Here is a 19,059-nt window from a genome sequence, read left to right on the forward strand (position 1 = left end):
AAAATTTCAAACTGAATATCATTCTACAAAAAAATACTCAGTACTTTTCTTTTCACTATTTGAAGATAACATTTTTTTAAGACATTCGGGTTCTTCTAATAAAGATGATCAAAATATAACCAACAGCATTATGCTATTATTTTTGTCTTAATTTGGATGAAACCAGGATGCAGAAGGCAAGTCAGCAGCCATTTAGAAATAGATAAAAAATACAAAAAATAAAAACTTAAAAAGTCTGGGAAACAGCAGACAAGAGAACAAGAGCCAGAATTGTTAATATCATTGATGGAAGCATTTACCAGGGATTCGGTTGAACAGCTAAATATGTTTCTCAAAAGTGTAAACAGGAAGCGGAATCCATTTAGGCATATCCTTGTTAAGGACACCATCTTTAGAGGCGATGGTGTTATTAGTTCATCCTGTAATCCATGGGTTGCATGGGAATCAAATACCTGCTTCTCATTTCTGACTCTTATTCTGGTCATAACACTTCATCTGCTTTGCAGGCTGGTGGTCAGAGGCCCCAATGTGTGTGTGTGTGTGAGTGGATGAATGACTGAAAGTAGTGTATTGCACTTTGGAGTCTAGATAAAGCGCTATACAAGGACAGGCCATTTACTTTAAATTTTGATTATTTTGACAGTTAACAAGTTAACAGTTGCACAGAGTAATGTTGCATTTCATACAGAATGTTAAGCTGCACAATCACAGTTGTAGCAACATTTAAAAAATGGCAAGCTTCTCTTGATATTATTAACTGTTAAACCAAATGTTACTGTACCTACAAAATACCCAAAACCAAAAGAAAATTTAAGAGCAAGTGTAAAGATATGATGGAGAAAAACCAGACAAGGGCGTACCTCTGTCCTAGCGAAGCAATAGCAATAAAAGCCCCACAGCTGTAAACAGAGAAGCACAGTTTTTTCTCAGGGGACACGTTCATCTCCTTGACTTCAGAATGGATTGAGTTGGGACACAAAGAAATATAAGATGTCAGGTCTCTGAAAGGATTGAGGGGGGATGGAAAAATAGCCAAAGGAAAGAAGAAATGAGAAAGAAGATAAACTGTTGAACTGTAAGCTACAGTGAGTTTTATTCACACCAAGAGAGGTTCTTACAAGGGGAGTACTTATTTTCTCTCACCGAGAGAGGGAGAGAAAAAATAAGTACTCCCCTTAAAGGAGCCTCTCTCAGTGTGAATAAAACTGTCACTGCAGCTACATATAAGTATATATAAATCAGTGATGTGCGGTCAGGTGAGGCAGAGCCAAATGGAAGAATAATATAATAAGATAATTCATATTGCTATTTTCGTCCTGTGTTTTGTACTGTGAAGTATTTATTTTTCATTTAGCTTAACCAATTTTGATTATTTTTTCTTCAAAGTCGCAGAATTTTCGCATTTTCCCATTCAAATGCTCGGAAGCGAAGCCAGTGAGGCAGCAGTGAGCTGAGCCTCACCTTGGATTTGCACAACCTTTTGCTAACTGCACTGGCTGCCATTCTACGGGAGCACAGTCCCCCTGTTTGTATGTCGGCAATAAAATAGTTAAAAAACTTTTAATATATAAACTGATTTTCCATCATTTAGCTTATCTATATAATGTACAGTGCTTGTTGTCACCAACTGTGTGTGTAACGTGTTTGTGTGCTGAGGAGCGATCAAAAATGGCAGAGAACAGACTCGAGGTGAGTTTTCTTGCCTCATGGCAGGGGGCGCTCATGATCCCAGACATTGTGACTCCTCGTCTGCAGAGTAAGAGACACTAACAGCGAGCTAGTAGTGATACAGTATATAAGGGAAGTTACACTCAACAAATCTACGTGTAGCTTGGCCGATACAGAGAGAGAGAAAAAGGTGGTTTGAGTTGTACTTCAGCGGGTTTCCCATTTGCTGTGCAGCATAGCACAAAATTAATAATATCTATATTTCCAAGTTTCATTGAGTTAACGGAATAATTCTACCTTGGTAGCGCGCCTATGGATGGCATGTGAAAGTATAGTCTTTTGGCGCTTCAATGTTGTCCGCATGCACGAAATTTCCGTATGTAAACAATAACATGCAGGGGGTCTTATGATTTTGATTAAGTCAGTGCCTCACCAGCCATGAGCCTCACCACACGTCACTGATATAAACATTATATGCCACCCTATTCAATGAAACATCCATGACACATGAGAAGATGTGTCACAGACATGTGTGTCAATATATAATCGTTTCATTATATATTGAAACGATTGTAGATTGTTTCAATATATAATGAAACGATGAAGAGAAGAAAAATATAAGAAAAGAGGTGAGTGTGAGGAGGATGATGGTCATGTTTTCAAGATCAGGAGAGCAAGAACGTTAGAAGATACTAAAGATGGGCAGATGGCAAGTTCTATCGGTTTTCAGCCAAGAAATTAATACATTTCTTTTATAAAACTTAGATCGGAACAAAATAGGCTTATGAAACATAAAAACATACTTTGAAAGAAAAATCCACTTTGAATCTCAAAGTTGAGATTGTGAATAAAAATGATTAATACCTTGTGGATTGATAACTATTTGATCACTTCAAACTGTTGCCCTTTTTATTAGTTTTTGGCACTGGAGGTGTTTAACAGTCACCAAATAGGAAATAGGCAAAAAGGAAATGGGGAAAAGATGTCAGGAGTTGAAACCAGGACGACTGCATTGAGGACTGTAGCCTCTGTACATGGGCCGCCCGCTCTACCATTTTCTTAAAGAAAAAACTAAGAAGCACTTTTAAAAATGGCCAAAGAGACCAGATGAATTATTTGAGAAAATACCTATTATGAAAATATTGACCTTATTTCTTGTGATCAATTTAACTTAAAGGATAAAGAAAACAAGTAGTAGACAGTAGTGTGGCTGGCAGTTTTCTTCAGAGAGGAGCAGAATTTTAAGAAGCAGTGAAGCAGCGACCTCAAGGTGGAGTGAGGGGCTTTAATGGTAGGGGGGAACTGCACAAGATATGATTTAATTGGATTTAACACATAATTGAGTTGATGGGCAGATGAATAAAAGGATAGATTAATGAAGGGAAAAAAATTAACTGTTCTACATTAAATGCACCAATTTTACACACTGTTAAGGGACAAGTTGAGACCAGATAGAAGGTCAAAGGTGAAAGAAAAAGGGATTAGTGAGTATTAAAAAGGAAAATGCTAATAGAGAGCAGGATGATAGAAAGTAGGAGCTCTATTTTGAGTGTAGTAAAATTCTTAATTTAACAATAGTCACTTATAAAGTAGAGATGTCTCATATTTAAGTGAATAACGTAGCATGGAGAAGATGCACACAAAAATTAAAAGGATGAAATTAAAAGCTGTCTAAAAAAGAAACATAACTAAGATATTTCCAAGAAATAACAATAAAACAAGAAACAAACATAAAAATATGTGCTGGGGTGTTCTTCTGGTAGTTCTGTTAAAAATGGATTCAGTACCTGGAAGAATTTTGATGAATAATTGAATAAAGGCTTAATGGGAGGTAACTGACAGGAGAGGAGGCGTATTTATCTCATAAGAAAATAGACAAAAAGCAAAAAAGTTGTTAAATGTGGTCCACTTCTTAGTTTGTAATCTGCCCATTAAATGTTAGTTAGAAGATTGCAGAAAGAATGGAGCCAAATGGCAGTTAAGGATTAGGAACAGATTAAATTTGCAAGAAATCACTTATCTTGTATTTTTAATCAAATAGAATAGTCAGCAGTCATAGAGTGACGCTGATAATTTTCTTGAAAATCAAGTCAAAAGGCCACGCTATCTTTAACATATTCTGTGTCCCTGACCGCATTAATTCAAGAGTTAGTTCCCTCAAGCACTGTATAGCAGCAAACAGCAGTCAACAAATCCACACAGACACACAGTGAGGCATTTATAGAGCAGGGCGTATTTTCAGCCCGCCAGCAGTATGAGTAAGCATCTCATGCTGCTGTTCGATGGTTAGCAGTGTGTATGTCAGAGCATAGCAGCAGATTGAATCTGTGGATCTAGAGCAATACACAAAACAATTCACAGATACAAGTAGGTCATCCTCACTCTCACCCAACAGCATAAGTCTTTAGACATGGAAATAAAATCTTAAACATGGATGGATATATACAGTCCTGGCTATGGTAGGATTTTGGTAACTTGTTACTTGAGTGTTTTTCTTGGGCTGGTCATATGTATTTTTTTACTTGAAGTGTGATGGTGCTATGTTGATTTTCCATTCAGTTCGTTGAATATTAATTAAAACAAATGAAAATTAAGTGCAATTGAATTATTAAAAAACTGAAAAATACAGCACTTGCTCCAATTTACATTCCAATTATTTATGAAACATCACACATAACAGGTGATACAGAAGGATTAGGTAGTAGATGGCACATTCCAGTTTGTTGGGTCTAAATACCTATTAAACAAAACACAGGAAAGACAAGAGAGTTAAATTCTTTTTGTACTCGCGAGGAGAGCAGACAGAGAGATGCTTTCAGTTACAAATCTCCAACCGCTCTGAAAACACATCTCCCGCTCCCTCTATTTTATTGCTTTTTTAGGGGACCCTCTTACACTGAGCGCTTTAACTCTCAAAGGGAGGGGAAAACAATTTATCACATTGTTGCAGCGCTAATGACATTTACTATTAGACACATGTTATCTACACTCTAAATCTTTCTGCTCCAGTCGAGTACCAGACACGGCGTCGAGTACCACAGGAGAGCAGACAGAGTTGTCTCCGCTATCTCCATGAAGGCTTCACTGCTCTCTTTCTCAAAGAGGTCACAGGAAGGAATCATAATTATTCAACACACAGAGACATTACTTAGAATAGAGGAAAAAGAGAAAAAGCATATAATTAAACATTATCTAAATGTTACTACAAAGCTACATGATACAACGAATATTTGATAATTACTAAAAATACAATTTATCCAACACAGTTGATACTCAGGCCTTCATCTTATATTCATTTTGCTATTAATGATGCTTACACTTACAATATGCGCAAGAAAAAAAAAGCTGTTGGGAAATGGATCAACGTTATGCACTGAAGATACAACCACATACACAGACGATTCTCATCATCACAGCTGATCACATCATCATCCTCCTTTGGGCATGGCTCTCGGTAAACACAAATGACTTCAATATTTTCATAAGATGTGTCATTGCTAGACACTGAACTAGTTCTCTCGAAGAGCAAAAAGTTTTTTAAAATATCAAATGTAAGCATCAGTGATGCTGCTCACAAGGAACACTGTTTACTGGTACGCTATCAACATGGGGCATTTCCAGGGTCACACAACCTTAGGTCAGCCCTGGATGATATGCTGAAGCCATTGCAAAGCATGTCAATCTGTTGGATGTGAGAGACAAATGGAGAAGAATTAATTTATGTAGCTTTTAGGTGGTTTGTCCTTTTCATGACTGTTGAGTCTTTAGTTTTTGTAGGGTGGGCTTTATGAGATGAGTTTTTCTGATCTCGGTTTTTCATTGTCAGCAGCCTAGGCCTGTAGCACTCATTCATGTGTTTTCAGATCCTCTCTTGAGCAGGTATGGCTGACTGAAGCAGATAAAAAGTAAGACATTTTACATGCTGCTGTTTGTGGCATTATAGTGCTGCAAAACAACAGTGTCTGCATGACGAGGCAGCGAGCACAACACCTCCTCCACAGGCTAAACAACCAGCCCACTAATACACCGTCCCACTGGGGACATTCTTGGTAGTCCCACATGCCAGGCTGCCCTGGAATCATCTAAGCTGCACCAGCACCTGCTTGTAGTATGAACTGAGATTTTTCCGTGCCTTGTAAAATGTAAGGATTTTGGTAAATTTCTACGTATTTAGCACTTTGCAAACAATGAATATAGTCTGCTGCTAATTTCCTTTTATGACACATACCGTGTTACTGTTCCTCAGTACTTGAAGTTTATATTTTTGGTTATCTACCCTCTTTTGTGAAACCTGTTACAGGTAGTGCATGCAACATGTAAAATCAGAAAGTTTAAAGGACAGGATATTTCTTTGATCCGTGTGAAAATATTTTCAGTTTCTCAGTGTATTTAACTTCAGAGATGTTCTAGGGCTTTGGACACACTCTTTTTTTTTATTGGTTTCCTCAAGTATTGATTTACTTGCTTCAAGTCCAGCTCCCTTCCCTCTAATTTCCACGGTAGGTCACCAGGCCAGAGAAACTGTAGGACAATGTCTCAGTGTGATAAAGAGTGCATGGCGGGTGTCAGTGAGTGAAGGGAAGAGAACTGCCGGGAGAGAAGCATAAAAAACGTCAGTCACACCCAAATGCGAGTGAAGTGCTTGCAGTTCATTTACTCTGAAAGACTGACGAGCAAGAGAAGGATCCCAATAGCATGCTTGGTTGCAGAAGACAAATGTACATACAAAACATGTTAAAATAGCATGTCTTCCTGGTTATGACTTTTGAAAATGTGCTTAAACCAACGCGAGCACAATGTCTGAGTTTGCAACTTACTGCTTTGATGTGGGACATGTCATGAAAAAATAGTAACAGAACTGATTGTAAAAATTGATATGCTACGAACAATTAAATTTACAAATTAGATGAACCTCGTTAAGAGTCCCAGAGGCCAACAGTGGAAGCATGCTGATGTGTACATGTTGACCTCGACTTGAATATTTTCATAAGAAGTGTCATTGATAGACACTGAACTAGTTCTCTCGAAGAGCAAAAAGTTTTTAAAAACATCAAATGTAAGCATCAGTGATGCTGCTCACAAGGAACGCTGTTTGCTGGTATGCTATCAACATGATAGCAACCGAACTGCCTTACATACTTGGCATTCTTTAAATGAATACCTCGACATGACCACTTGCCAAATCTTTACTTACAGTATTTACTGGGAGTTACCCTGCAAAGATTTAGAATCCATCTGTACAGCATAAAGGGAGATAATGTGTTTGTGTGGGGGCTTGCGTTACTGGAGGTTAGCTGAGTGAGATGATAGGTGAAAGATTCCAAGCGGCTAAATTTTCACATTGTTTGCACTCCTACACAAATATCTGTCCAAACGTCCATACTTGCTTTGTGCTGAAAGTGCAGTCACTGGTCACAGCTGTGATTTTTGTTTTTTAACATTGAGAATCTGTGTATGCTATCTTGCAACACAAAATGGGAGTATTGTGGATTTTTGTATCTATTATTTCAATATTCGCACTTTCCAAAGTCTTGAAACACAAGTATTTTTTTTTCTCTTAAGTACGATCAAATTTTTCAAACTTACTGCCCTCTCATTTTGCTTTTACTAATTTTCCCTTTCAATTTTTACTCATTAAACTGTTCCCTACATCAGAGTGATGTAAAGTTGGCCTGTGTTAACGCAACGGGTCCTTTAAGTCATTAGCAAGGAGTATTAATGAGCTGAGTGCTTAGAAGCCCCCCACAGACTAAAGAGTGTGTGATGTAGAGGGGATGAGGGCACTAATTCTCCAAAGTGCCCTAATAAATAGCGGATTAGCGAAGCCTTCTATTAGCCAAAGTCTTGATAATGCTAAGCTAATTCACTATAGCTACACTAGCATTAGTTACCATGACCACTGTAATGTGGAAGTGGAGTCTGCACAAAGTCTTTCAACAACGGCTGGCATAGTCACCTCTAACATATAGAGGAATGCAGACTCACACGCAACAGCAATTCACACCTAATGTGAATCCACAGGTGCAATGTTCCTCTCCTAGATCCCCGAAGGCATGTACGAGCTTAATTATTAAGTTACTCTTGGACAGAAAATGAATCAAAGAAATATTCTATGACTTAGTGAATTTTAATCATATATTGTTACACTTTAATTAATTCCTAAAACTGTGGACTTATGGAATGGCCAGTTAGATTAAAACTGCTTTCACTTAGGCTCATTAATCTTCTACATCAATGTCCAGGGAAATGGATGACTGAACTAACGTTGTTCAGCTTAGACTCATGAAAAATTGTTCCTTACAATATTTAGGCTATTATAAGCACAATGATTTGTGTTCATTTATTTAAAGACATTGATTCCAAATTAGCCAGGTTTCACTGAAAAAACAGTTGGAGTGACAACCAAACAGTTAGCATATCGACTGCAAAACTGTGTACCATTCACAATCTGTGCCTTGCTGTCTTATTTAGATCTATTTAATTTAAGAGCCACAAATATCATTAACTTGTTTCCACTGAGAGAAATGGTGAGTGTGAAAAGAGCCTGAACGTTGCATGTGCAAGCATACATGAACATATAGTGTGTCTTTCTATCTTCACAAGGACTCTGCATTTGCTTCCATTTTTTTCCATTCGTTTCTGTAGTCTAACCCTGACCTGTACCTTAATCTAATGTTTTCCAGTATATGCTTAATGCTAAACCGAATCTAGGCTAAATTCACGCCATAGTCCTAAGACAAACCCAAAACACAACACAGCATCTTCTTACGGGGTCCAGGCTTTGGGCCCTTAGGTAGCAGTCAGTCTCCACTACGTAGTATATGTTAGGAAAATGGTCACACAAGTCACCAAGCTGTTCCCTGTTAAAGGAAATGTTGCAAATCTTTCCTGCATAAAGTAGTAAAAGTTTGCCTAACAGATGCAAAGGTTATATCTTTAGTTTCCCTCTAAACAGAGAGCTGTGAAATGATGCATGTGACAATTTGGCTCAGTCCATCTATGTTATGAAAGAATCAGCATTATTGAGTTCAGTGCTCTCAAAAACAGTGAATACTGCTCATCAGTGCACTCACTTAAATGTGTTACATAACACTGATACAATGAGTATTTGTATTTGTTTTTTTGTCAGAAAAGGCTTTTCTTCAGTTGCTATGGACATAAATGAAACACAGCATGACAATTTGAAAAGTATTCACAAACTAACTTGAGATTTTAGATATACAGCTTTTGTGCAAACTAACAGCTACAGTAGTTGTCATATTTCGTAGCTCTAATGTGCTTTCACACATGTATGCACACATGCAATGTTTTTTTCTGCCTTTCTCAGCACCATAAATGTGTCTCGCTAAGCGCTTTCTTTGAGATATTTTTTGTTTTTTCCCCTTTTTCTTTCTTTTGGCTCCATTTCTGCACTGTCAACAGAATACTCCCAGTGGCATTAAACAGTGTTTATTGTGTATTTTAAAGTGCTAATATACATTGAGACTGCCCAGGGTGCAAATCAAGGTGTTTTCTATTCACATTTTATAAAATATCTTTTACTGCTTTCTTTTTGTTGTTGTTTTATCTAGCGGCACTCTGATGAGATTTTATTCTACTAGAAGGTAAAGTAACACTTTTAACAGTGAAGGACACAGTCAAGAGCAATATGGGAGTGGAAGTGAAATACAGATCAAGATGGATGAGGGATGAAAAGCAGGCACAAGGACATCAGGACAGAATGTGGGAGGTCAGATTGTTAGAAGTTTTGAACTGAGGACAAAGAAAAGTAAGAGTGGGTATAAATCAGGAGAAAAATGTAGCAACAGAATGAGCAACTGAATCAGTAGACACTGGTGTTAAGAAAACAAACAGAACACGAGGGAGAATAATATTTCTTAGTAAGGATCCTAACATAAGAGTTGAGGGTGGTGATGGAAATTGTGAAGAAAGTGTGTTAAAAAGAAGAAGAGAGGACGTGTGACTCCAGACTGAGGACAGTGCAGAGCATTCTGTGGTGCTGTGGGGCAATTAAAATGAAAATGGCCATGAAATGATTGGGACTGAAAGGTATGCACTCAGAGGGGTTCTTTTTGACAAGAAGAGAGATAACAGGGGAGTTGGTAGGCGGTAGAGGTGTTCTGATAGCACCGGAAGCCCAGGGGGGAGAAAAGGTTGGCACACATTGTCTCTCAGATGAGGAAGCTTCAGTCAGTAGAGCACAAACAACTGAAAAATTAATGATAAAGCCCAGCAAGAAGGCGCAATACTTTAACTCTTTAAATCATAATATGCGGCCATAGTGAGAGGTTGAAGAGCATTCTATTGTAGTATTTGGTTTTCCATTTAATGACCTTTATTTTCAACATATCCATGTCTCCACTCACTGATAGCTTCAGAAACTGCTCGACTGTCAATGACAATGATACGGTGGCCGACAGGTGCAAATGCGCAGCAAAAGAGAAAACATGCAAACAAACAAAAAACACGCGCACAAATTAAATGCGGCAAGCAAAAAGCGAACAAAATGCAGCAAACAAAAAAGAAAACACCCCCGAATGAAATGCAGCAAACAAAAAGAGAGACGCAAACAAAAAAAGAAGACACCCCCGAATGAAATGCAGCAAACAAAAAAGAAAACACCCCCGAATGAAATGCAGCAAACAAAAAAGAAAACACCCCCGAATGAAATGCAGCAAACAAAAAGTGTTGAAAACGGAAGTGCTCCAGACCACTAGGGGGAGTCAAAGAAAATCGAGACCGAGCCCAGAACGGTATGACTGACACAAAGTCTATCACGCTACCCATAAATTATTCTGTTATTCTATAATATTATAAAAGACGGCGTATCTTTTTATAATATAAGTACGTATAGTATTTATACGTACTAAATATAGTTATATAGTACGTATAACTATATTTCTGAAAAGAAATATAGTTATACGTACCTTTACTTTCTTTCAAATTTCTTTCTCTGAATCTTGCATCTGGTCCCATAGAAATGAATACTATTTTCTTTGACTCCCCCTAGTGGTCTGGAGCACTTCCGTTTTCAACACTTTTTGTTTGCTGCATTTCATTCGGGGGTGTTTTCTTTTTTGTTTGCGTCTCACTTTTTGTTTGCTGCATTTCATTCGGGGGTGTCTTCTTTTTTGTTTGCGTCTCTCTTTTTGTTTGCTGCATTTTATTCGCTTTTTGCTTGCCGCATTTAATTTATGCGCGTGTTTTTTGTTTGTTTGCATGTTTTCTCTTTTGCTGCGCATTTGCACCTGTCGGCCACCGTACAATGAACATCTGAAACGACTCATTTTGTTTAATTGCTTTTTTAATGCCTAGTAAATCTCCTTAACCTTTCTTCGTCTCACTTGAACCTTTCTAGATTGATATAGAAATAAAATGATTGTTTTAATTTTTTTTCTGTATATATAGAAAAGGTGACAGTATTGAAGTTATATTGACCCAGAGTAATAGCAAACTTCAAAGAAGTTGTCTTGACTTGTTTGAAGCAACCCCTTCTGAGTTTTATATAGAAGTTGTTCTAATCCCACCCACTGAGTTTGATAGGTGTGTTTTCTGTGTCCCACCACCTTCACTGGGTGGAGGGTGCATCCTGGGACAGAACTGGGCTTTCTGAAGAGCTTATCCATCTGCTTTCAGCTGTAGATAAGTTGCTCCTCCAGGCCCTGCGACATGGGCCGGTATCACCCGCTCAGAAAGTGAGCTGTTCCTACCCTGGTCTGGAAGCTGCTTTTTTTATTATTATATTTTACCTCTAAGTGGTTAACTACTATTCCTATTTCGATTTGATACACATTCAGCACTCCCCGTATGTATGCCCTCTCTCTCCGGCACTTTTTTCAGCCGTTACAACAATTCAATCCATTGACATGTGATAACGTGTTTTTTCGGAGCCGCCTTTAAACGCAACATGAGCTCTAAGACGCTTGCGCGGCCCCGCCAGTTTTAACACCTGTGCAGAGGAGACCTGCTGCTACTATGCAGAGCGGCATGCTGGTGTGTGTTAGCATTATGGCAGCAAACCAGCAAAAAGAAAATAACTTTGCACACTTTCCCCCCTAAATGACCGAGTGAGTTGAGTAATGCTGTTGGATCCAGGTAATGTTTGCTAATCGATGACTTGGTGATGTCATTATATCACGTTAAGCTTTTCAACACGAACAGGCTACTAGTTTTGTTATTATTTATGTTCAAAGGTGGATTGTACTGTACTGGTTACATACTTGAGTAACTTTTTGGGACACATGGTACCTAGTAGTTTTACTGCACTGTGCTTTTTCTTCTTCTTTTGAGTAATACTGTTGCTACTCTTGAGTGGATTGATTTTGCATTTAAAGAAATAGACTTCAGAGGTTGAGAACATTAGATTCTTAGAGTTTTGCAACATATGAGCCAGCGCTTATGCAAATTTGAGCATAATTACTCGGCATTTTATACGTCACTGTCACCTTGTTTATTTTGTATTAATAAACATGGTTATTTTTATTTGAGAAGTTACAGAAATGTTTGTTTATGAATTTATATTAAAGTCCCCACTCACCCACCCACCCCCAAATAAGCCAATGCACCCCCCAGCTAAACTCCTCTAGAGCTGGGGCTGTGCTACTCCAACATACTAGAAGATGGATGATGCCGCCACAAAGTCAAAAAGAAGTCTTCAGTAGTGCCCAGTCCACTCCAAAAGACCTCAGCCTCCTTAGCATGGAGAATCTGGTCTGTCCTTCCTGTAAAGAGCACCATTTTTATCAGTCCAGCCCAGTTTGTGTTCAGGCGAACACCCAGGCACTTCTAAGTGTCTACTATTTCAAGTATGTCAAGTGAACTCCCTAGAGTTTTACTGGTGTCAGTGTGGTAGGTCTACACCTGCACAAATCCCCACCACTAGCTCCTTTGTTTTCTCCGCATTGAACAGGAGGTGGTTTGCTGGCACCAATCCACTAAGTCCTGAGTCCATTTTCTGTACTCTGAGTACAGACTCCGAGTACAGAGTTATCCTCTTGAGTCTATCATCTCAGAGTAAGAGCTAGTCAATCTAGAGTGAACTAGACCACAAACAGGACTGTACATCTTTTGTTTACCTGGGGCTGGTTGAATAGATTATGACCACCTAAGGCTTTAAATCACATGTTTAGTCTTTATGGAAACAACATAAAACTACATGCTAGGCTTTCCATGCCTCCTCAAGTGGCTGCTGTAATGTGATCAACTGCAGAAGGAAACATACTGTATTACCATAAATAAATAATAAACATGACAATTTGTGCTATAAAATATGTAATAGTAGAATGTAAAGTAACCAGTTCTTCTCTTGTTTTTTCTTTTCCTTTTCTCCTTACCCTTCCATCTAGCTTGTGAGCTGATGAACCGTGGTATCCTGGCTCTGGTCAGCTCTATTGGCTGCATGTCAGCAGGTAGCCTTCAAACGCTGGCCGATGCCATGCATATACCCCATCTCTATATCCAACGCTCTCCAGTGGGAACGCCGCGCTCGACATGTCCACCCACCAGTCGTATTCCTGGAGCTGATGACTACACCCTTATGGTTCGCCCACCTGTGTTCCTCAACGAAGTTATCATGCAGGTGGTGTCTGAATACAGCTGGCAGAAGTTCGTTCTCTTCTATGATTCCGATTTTGGTGAGTTAATTAACTTTTCTCACTTGTCTGTCTTTTATTGCTAACTCTTCCCTCCACAACAATAAGAGACTACATAATGTAAGGCTAATAATTACCAGAGCACAACATAATTGTTCTAATTTAGAGAGGTGGGGTAATGTGACTTATTTTTTTCATTTGCTCTAATGGTATCATTGACCTCCCTGCAGGGAAGGATTATAATAAATTATTAACAATATGGTGAAGTCTAAAACTTTACGCTCTCCAAAACATTCATATAGACATGGACTGATACTATCATATGAACGTATTTACTCAAAATAAAAAAATATATATATTTCTATTTCAGTTTCATGCCAGTTTGCCTGCTTGTGTATATGATTTCTCATTCACTATTCTCTTTTTCCAGACCATTAACCTTAACATTAGGCTACAAACAGCCTATGTCTCATTTATAATGTGCCTTAGTGATAGTCGAAAGCATCACACTACACAGTATAATTTTGCCTTTTGTTAGTGTGGTTGCCTGTTCAAAGCCTGTTGGTGCGTCAGCATGTTGTTTATCTATCTGTCCAGTTTATTGTGTTCGTTCTGAGGTTGGTCTCTACAGTTCCTTGAGTTCATAATTGAAATTGGAGCACAAAGGTACAGGCAGAATATCTTATTTGTAAAACAAAGCAACTAACTGAATTCAGATACAGTCCTGTCAGGGTGTCAACTCTCCATCATGGCCAATCTCAATTAGGTGGGTTGTTTTCACTCTAACAGTATAGACTAAATGTCTAGGTTTCAACCACAAACTTTGTTGTGTTTTTATATGAATTTTATATGATATAATAAAACAAAGTTGGTAGTTATTGTGAATTTGAATAAAAGGAGTCATAGTTAAAATGTTTACAAATATAAATCATAACATTTTCAAAACTTAAGTGACATGAATTTACCCCAAAGAGTCAGCACTTTCAAAAAACACATTTTGCTGCATTTGTATTTTAAAGTCTTCTAGGTTAGGTTGTTATCAGCTTTGACATCTGAAATGGTTGCCAAGTTATCTTTTTTAAATGTTTAAGTCTTTCCGCAGATTTTCAATTCACTGGGCTATTCTAACAACACACTTATGCTTTGAAAGAAACCAGTGTTTCTAATCTGAAGAAAATGCAAGGTTTAAGACCAGTGCTTAACGAGACTCACAGAACACAGAGTATGCAAGGAAGCTGAGTGTATTTCTGGACAGATCTTAATTTTAGCAGGCACACAAAGTGTAATACTTAATAGGCTTACTATCTTCTAAAGTACATTATCAAAATAAAAAAAATCCTGTCAAAACAGGACACAAAAAATGCTGCATGCTTTTATTTTAGTATATTGGATTACTGTAACAGTGTCTTTACTGATCTGTGTAAAAGTAAATAAAATATCAATCAGCAGATAATACTAAAAGCTCCTGTCGGAGTTCTGATCAACACCAGGAACATGGATCATATGATAAAAGTTCCTAACACTACAGTGACTCCCCATTTGTCAAAGAAAAGTTTTTAAGCACTAAATGGTCTTGGCTTTTGGTTTTTGAGTTGTTGGTCCAAATATGAACTATGTAGGAACCTTAGGTTTTCATAGACCTGTTTACTCAACATTCCCAGAACCAGAGCAAAACAAAGTGAAGAAACATTTAGTTTCTATACTCTGCTCTGGAACAAACTGCCTGTAAACCTGCTGGTTCCCTAAGATCAAGACAAAAACTATTTTCATTCATTGCAGCTTTTTTTCAATCTGATTAATGAACTGTTTGAAACATAAGTTTCTTTTGTGCCTTTACTATCTGTCTTTTAACATCCATCCATCCATCCATCCATTTTCTGTTCACCCTTGTCCCTAATGGGGTCGGGAGGGTTGCTGGTGCCCATCTCCAGCTACGTTCCGGGCGAGAGGCGGGGTACACCCTGGACAGGTCGCCAGTCTGTCGCAGGGCAGTCTTTTAACATGTTTTTCCTTTTGGTAATACTTTTATACTTGTGCTTTGTTTTCTTTATGTCTTCCCTGTTACATCATGTAAAGCTCTTAGGATTACCTGGTGCATGAATGGTTCTATATATCTAAACTTGCCTTGATCTAAACATATACTTCTCTGGCAGTTTGTGTTTAGAGTCATTGTCTGCTTCAAGGTGAACTCCCATCTGATTCTCAAGTATTTTGCAAAATCTAACAAGTTTGCTTTCTGAATTAACTCTGTCCAGTGATACTGGCCATGCCAAGGGAAAACATGCCTCTTTGGATGATGGTATTTAGGATGATGTGTGTTATTTTACTGACACACACATGGCTTTGCATGTAGGCTGAAAAGTTCAAAGCTCCAACCTAAGCACCTTTTTATGTTTGCCGTTTTCCTGTATGTGGCTTGTGTAATAGCTTTATATTTATTTCTCTTCCATACAGGCCAGATTTGTGTGTAGCACTATGTACACCTAAAAATTGGTAGCAAAGATAAAAAATACAAATACAACAACTGTACAGTAGTGCACTGGGTAACAAGTGTGAATGTTTTATAAAGTAACCCTCTTTGAAGTGTTTCTGTAACTTTACACCTAGTCCTTGTGTGCTTATTGGTTGTCATTACACCATTTATTCACTGTTGTTCTTTGACTAGCCTCCAATGCCTTAATGGAACAGTTCTGTATATGTACACTCAGTTATACACAGGCAAACCTGAAAGTTGCTATTGTTCTTTTAGAAACTGCTTCTTATTATAGACTTGGATATGGTTTTGGAGGAAAGATTATTGCATGCTTATTAGCTTATCATGCAACAGTGGAGGAAAAAGAACATGTTTAATTTTGCATCGAGTCTCTGAAGCATCATTATGGATTTATTATCCTAGCCCACAGATATGTAAACTGTGTGCAGAGCAGGAGCTTCATATTGCTGAAGTTGGTGATACTCTTGGGTGACAATATTTACAATAATTGTGGGCTCGCAGTACTTTCATGTAGTCTTTTAGGATCAGCCAAAATTGCTCAAACTCATCAAAGGTTACCTTTAACAATGTCACTCAGAGGTTCATGTCTGTGCAACAGAAAATGCCATTAATGAGAGTGTGATTGGTTTTAGCCATAAAATTGCACATATAAAAATCAACTGGGTTATACAGGTGAAATTACTGCTGTTCCTGATGGGTTAAAGCTTTCTAACACTTTACATTTTGAATCTCACTTGAATGACTGATGTAAGTGTAGTTGCTCTGCTGCCTAATGGAAAACACTAACCGTAACGCCCTTCAAAAGTAGATGAAGAAAAGAATAGCATACCTAAAAGTTTCAGCTGTAAAGTGATGAAATGGTTTTCTGCCTCAGGTGATTCTCTTTTTTTCTCCTTTTTGTTGATTTTCCCTTTGCCATAATGGAGCACCATTCTACTTACTGAAGTCAATTAACACAATTGTATGCATTGATCTCCAATGGGATCTCTGCATTGGATTTGTTTAGCAATGCTTTCTCCAGACTAACACTTTATAGATTTTAAATCATTTTATCTGTGAATAGAGTACCCCAAGTGACACACCTTTCCATTTTTGCCATCTATAGAACCATGCAAAAAACTCAACCTTTTTTTATGTTTTTGTCTGGCAACAACAACAAAGTTCAAAAAATGTATTCGAAATTTCATGTGATACACCAACATAAAGTAATTCATCTTTGAGAAGCAAAAATCTGTACAAGGTCCATTTGAAATTCAAGTTTTCGGTTATGTCTCTACCAGCTTTGCATATCTTGAGACTGAAGTCTTTGTCCATTATTCTTTGTATGAGCAAAAAATGTCTATGAACATCAGACCTCAATTCTTGCCACAGATTCTCAATTGGTTTTAGGTCCAGGCAGTTTTAGTCATAACATGACAATGTGAAAAAGATGAATGGGGCATGAATACTTTTGCAATAATCTGACCTTATGCATTTTGTAATCTGCAGAGGCTTTCAGTACACAATTTTATTTCTTTTGCACCAAAGTTAGCACACTCCATTATGCACCATAAGGTTGAGTTCTTTAGAATTGCATTTGAATCACCAACATATATTTAAGCCTCCCAGTAAAGGATTTTCACTCTGACCTTTACTTCAACTAATCAAGTATAAAATTAGGAACACCTTTTGTCTGTCTCCAGAGAGCCTTTAGTAACCTCTTTTAAATCCCAAATTTACCCCATGTGTTGTTTAGGGCTGCACAGTGGCGCAGTTGGTAGCACTGTTGCCTTGCAGCAAGAAGGTCCTGGGTTCGATTCCCGGCCGGGGTCTTTCTGCATGGAGTTTGCATGTTCTCCCTGTGCATGCGTGGGTTCTCTCCGGGTACTCCGGCTTCCTCCCACAGTCCAAAAACATGACTGTCAGGTCAATTGCTTTCTCTAAATTCTCCCTAGGTGTGAGTGTGTGTGTGCATGGTTGTTTGTCCTGTATGTCTCTGTGTTGCCCTGCGACAGACTGGCGACCTGTCCGGGGTGTACCCCGCCTCTCGCCCGGAACGTAGCTGGAGATAGGCACCAGCAACCCTCCCGACCCCATTAGGGACAAGGGTGAACAGAAAATGGATGGATGGATGGATGTTGTCACTTAGTCTTAATATCTGCACAATAGACACAGACACATATACATGAATGCGCACACACATTTGTAACCCCACTTAAATTCCTATATCCCCTCTGTGCTCTGTGACCACTGATTCATCACTTGGATCCTGTGGGTTTTGCCAATGGTGTTCTTTCAGCCACAGAAGGCCCTTTAAAGATATCACCATTTCTCCCTAATGACCTCACCCTCAGCTCAAGGAGGGAGAAGAGAGTTGAGAGCACCAGAGAGAGAGAGAAAGTGAAAGAAAGAGAGAGAACCAGAATTTGAAATGGAGTAAAAGAAAGAGAGGGTCTTTTAAGATGATAGCAATGTTCCCAGAAGGCCTTGTCTCTGTACAAGGAGTTCTTTAGAGAACAGACGGTCGAGTGTGTCCTCTCAAATGAAGCTACAATGCAACTGTTCTACTCCTTATTTTCAGCTCTACTGGTGCGTCCCGGACACCTAGAACACATGTTTTCAATCTACCCCATCTTTTTCACTACTCTCACAGTTTATCCCTGCTTCTTCTTCGTGTCTCTCCTGTTCTCAACTCAGGTGTTTCTCTTTTTTGCTGTTTTTTTTGGTTTTTCAGTGTTTTTTATGTTCTTTTTCCAAACAAAACCTGAAAACATGACTGACTACTTTTATTACCTGCTGTGTGACCTTGCTCATAATCCCATCTGACAGAGGAAATAGTGCACTCTTTGGCCACAAAGCAGAGGTTGCCATTTAGTGTTACACTAACCCTGCTTTCAGGTTTCTTTTACTATTTAGATTTTTATCAATGGCATGAAGGGCCTGAGGCAAAGTAGGAAAAGAATTTAGCTGAACAAAACATCAAATTAAAATGCATCATGTCCCTGTGTTTTAATTTTAAAATACGTAATGAATAAGTGCAATTTATTTTCTTAAAGCTAACTTGTGTAAAAATATTTAGGGATTTTAAAATATAACTTTATTTTGTCTATTAACCATTACATGAAAGCTGTGTGGGTGTGTTAGTTTATAATCAGCAATTACAAATATTTTAGCACAAGTTCATTCATTAAATATGGAAGCAAAACATTAAATTGTGACATCCCGTGCAAATGAGGTCTTAATTTCATTTAATTCGTACTAGATAGTACACTGTTTTGGCAGTGACGTGTGGTCAGGGGAGGCAAGTGAGACAGAGCCTCACCTGTC

General features: G+C 38.3%; 1 protein-coding gene across 5 annotated transcripts in view; it reads left to right on the forward strand.

Moving 5' to 3' along the window:
- grid2 (glutamate receptor, ionotropic, delta 2) overlaps nucleotides 1-19,059 on the forward strand; it is a 517,587-nt gene that overhangs the window by 282,352 nt on the left and 216,176 nt on the right. For all 5 annotated transcript variants that reach the window (XR_003597537.1, XM_028033208.1, XM_028033207.1 and 2 more), the window contains exon 3: nucleotides 13,014-13,301. Coding sequence is in view for 4 of the 5 variants with exons in the window: in XM_028033208.1 (XP_027889009.1) it covers nucleotides 13,014-13,301 (288 nt within the window). In the remaining variant the exon portion in view is untranslated. The remainder of the gene's footprint in view (nucleotides 1-13,013; nucleotides 13,302-19,059) is intronic.

Source organism: Xiphophorus couchianus, chromosome 12 (assembly GCF_001444195.1).
Source record: "Xiphophorus couchianus chromosome 12, X_couchianus-1.0, whole genome shotgun sequence".
In the NCBI taxonomy this organism is placed as follows: domain Eukaryota; kingdom Metazoa; phylum Chordata; class Actinopteri; order Cyprinodontiformes; family Poeciliidae; genus Xiphophorus; species Xiphophorus couchianus.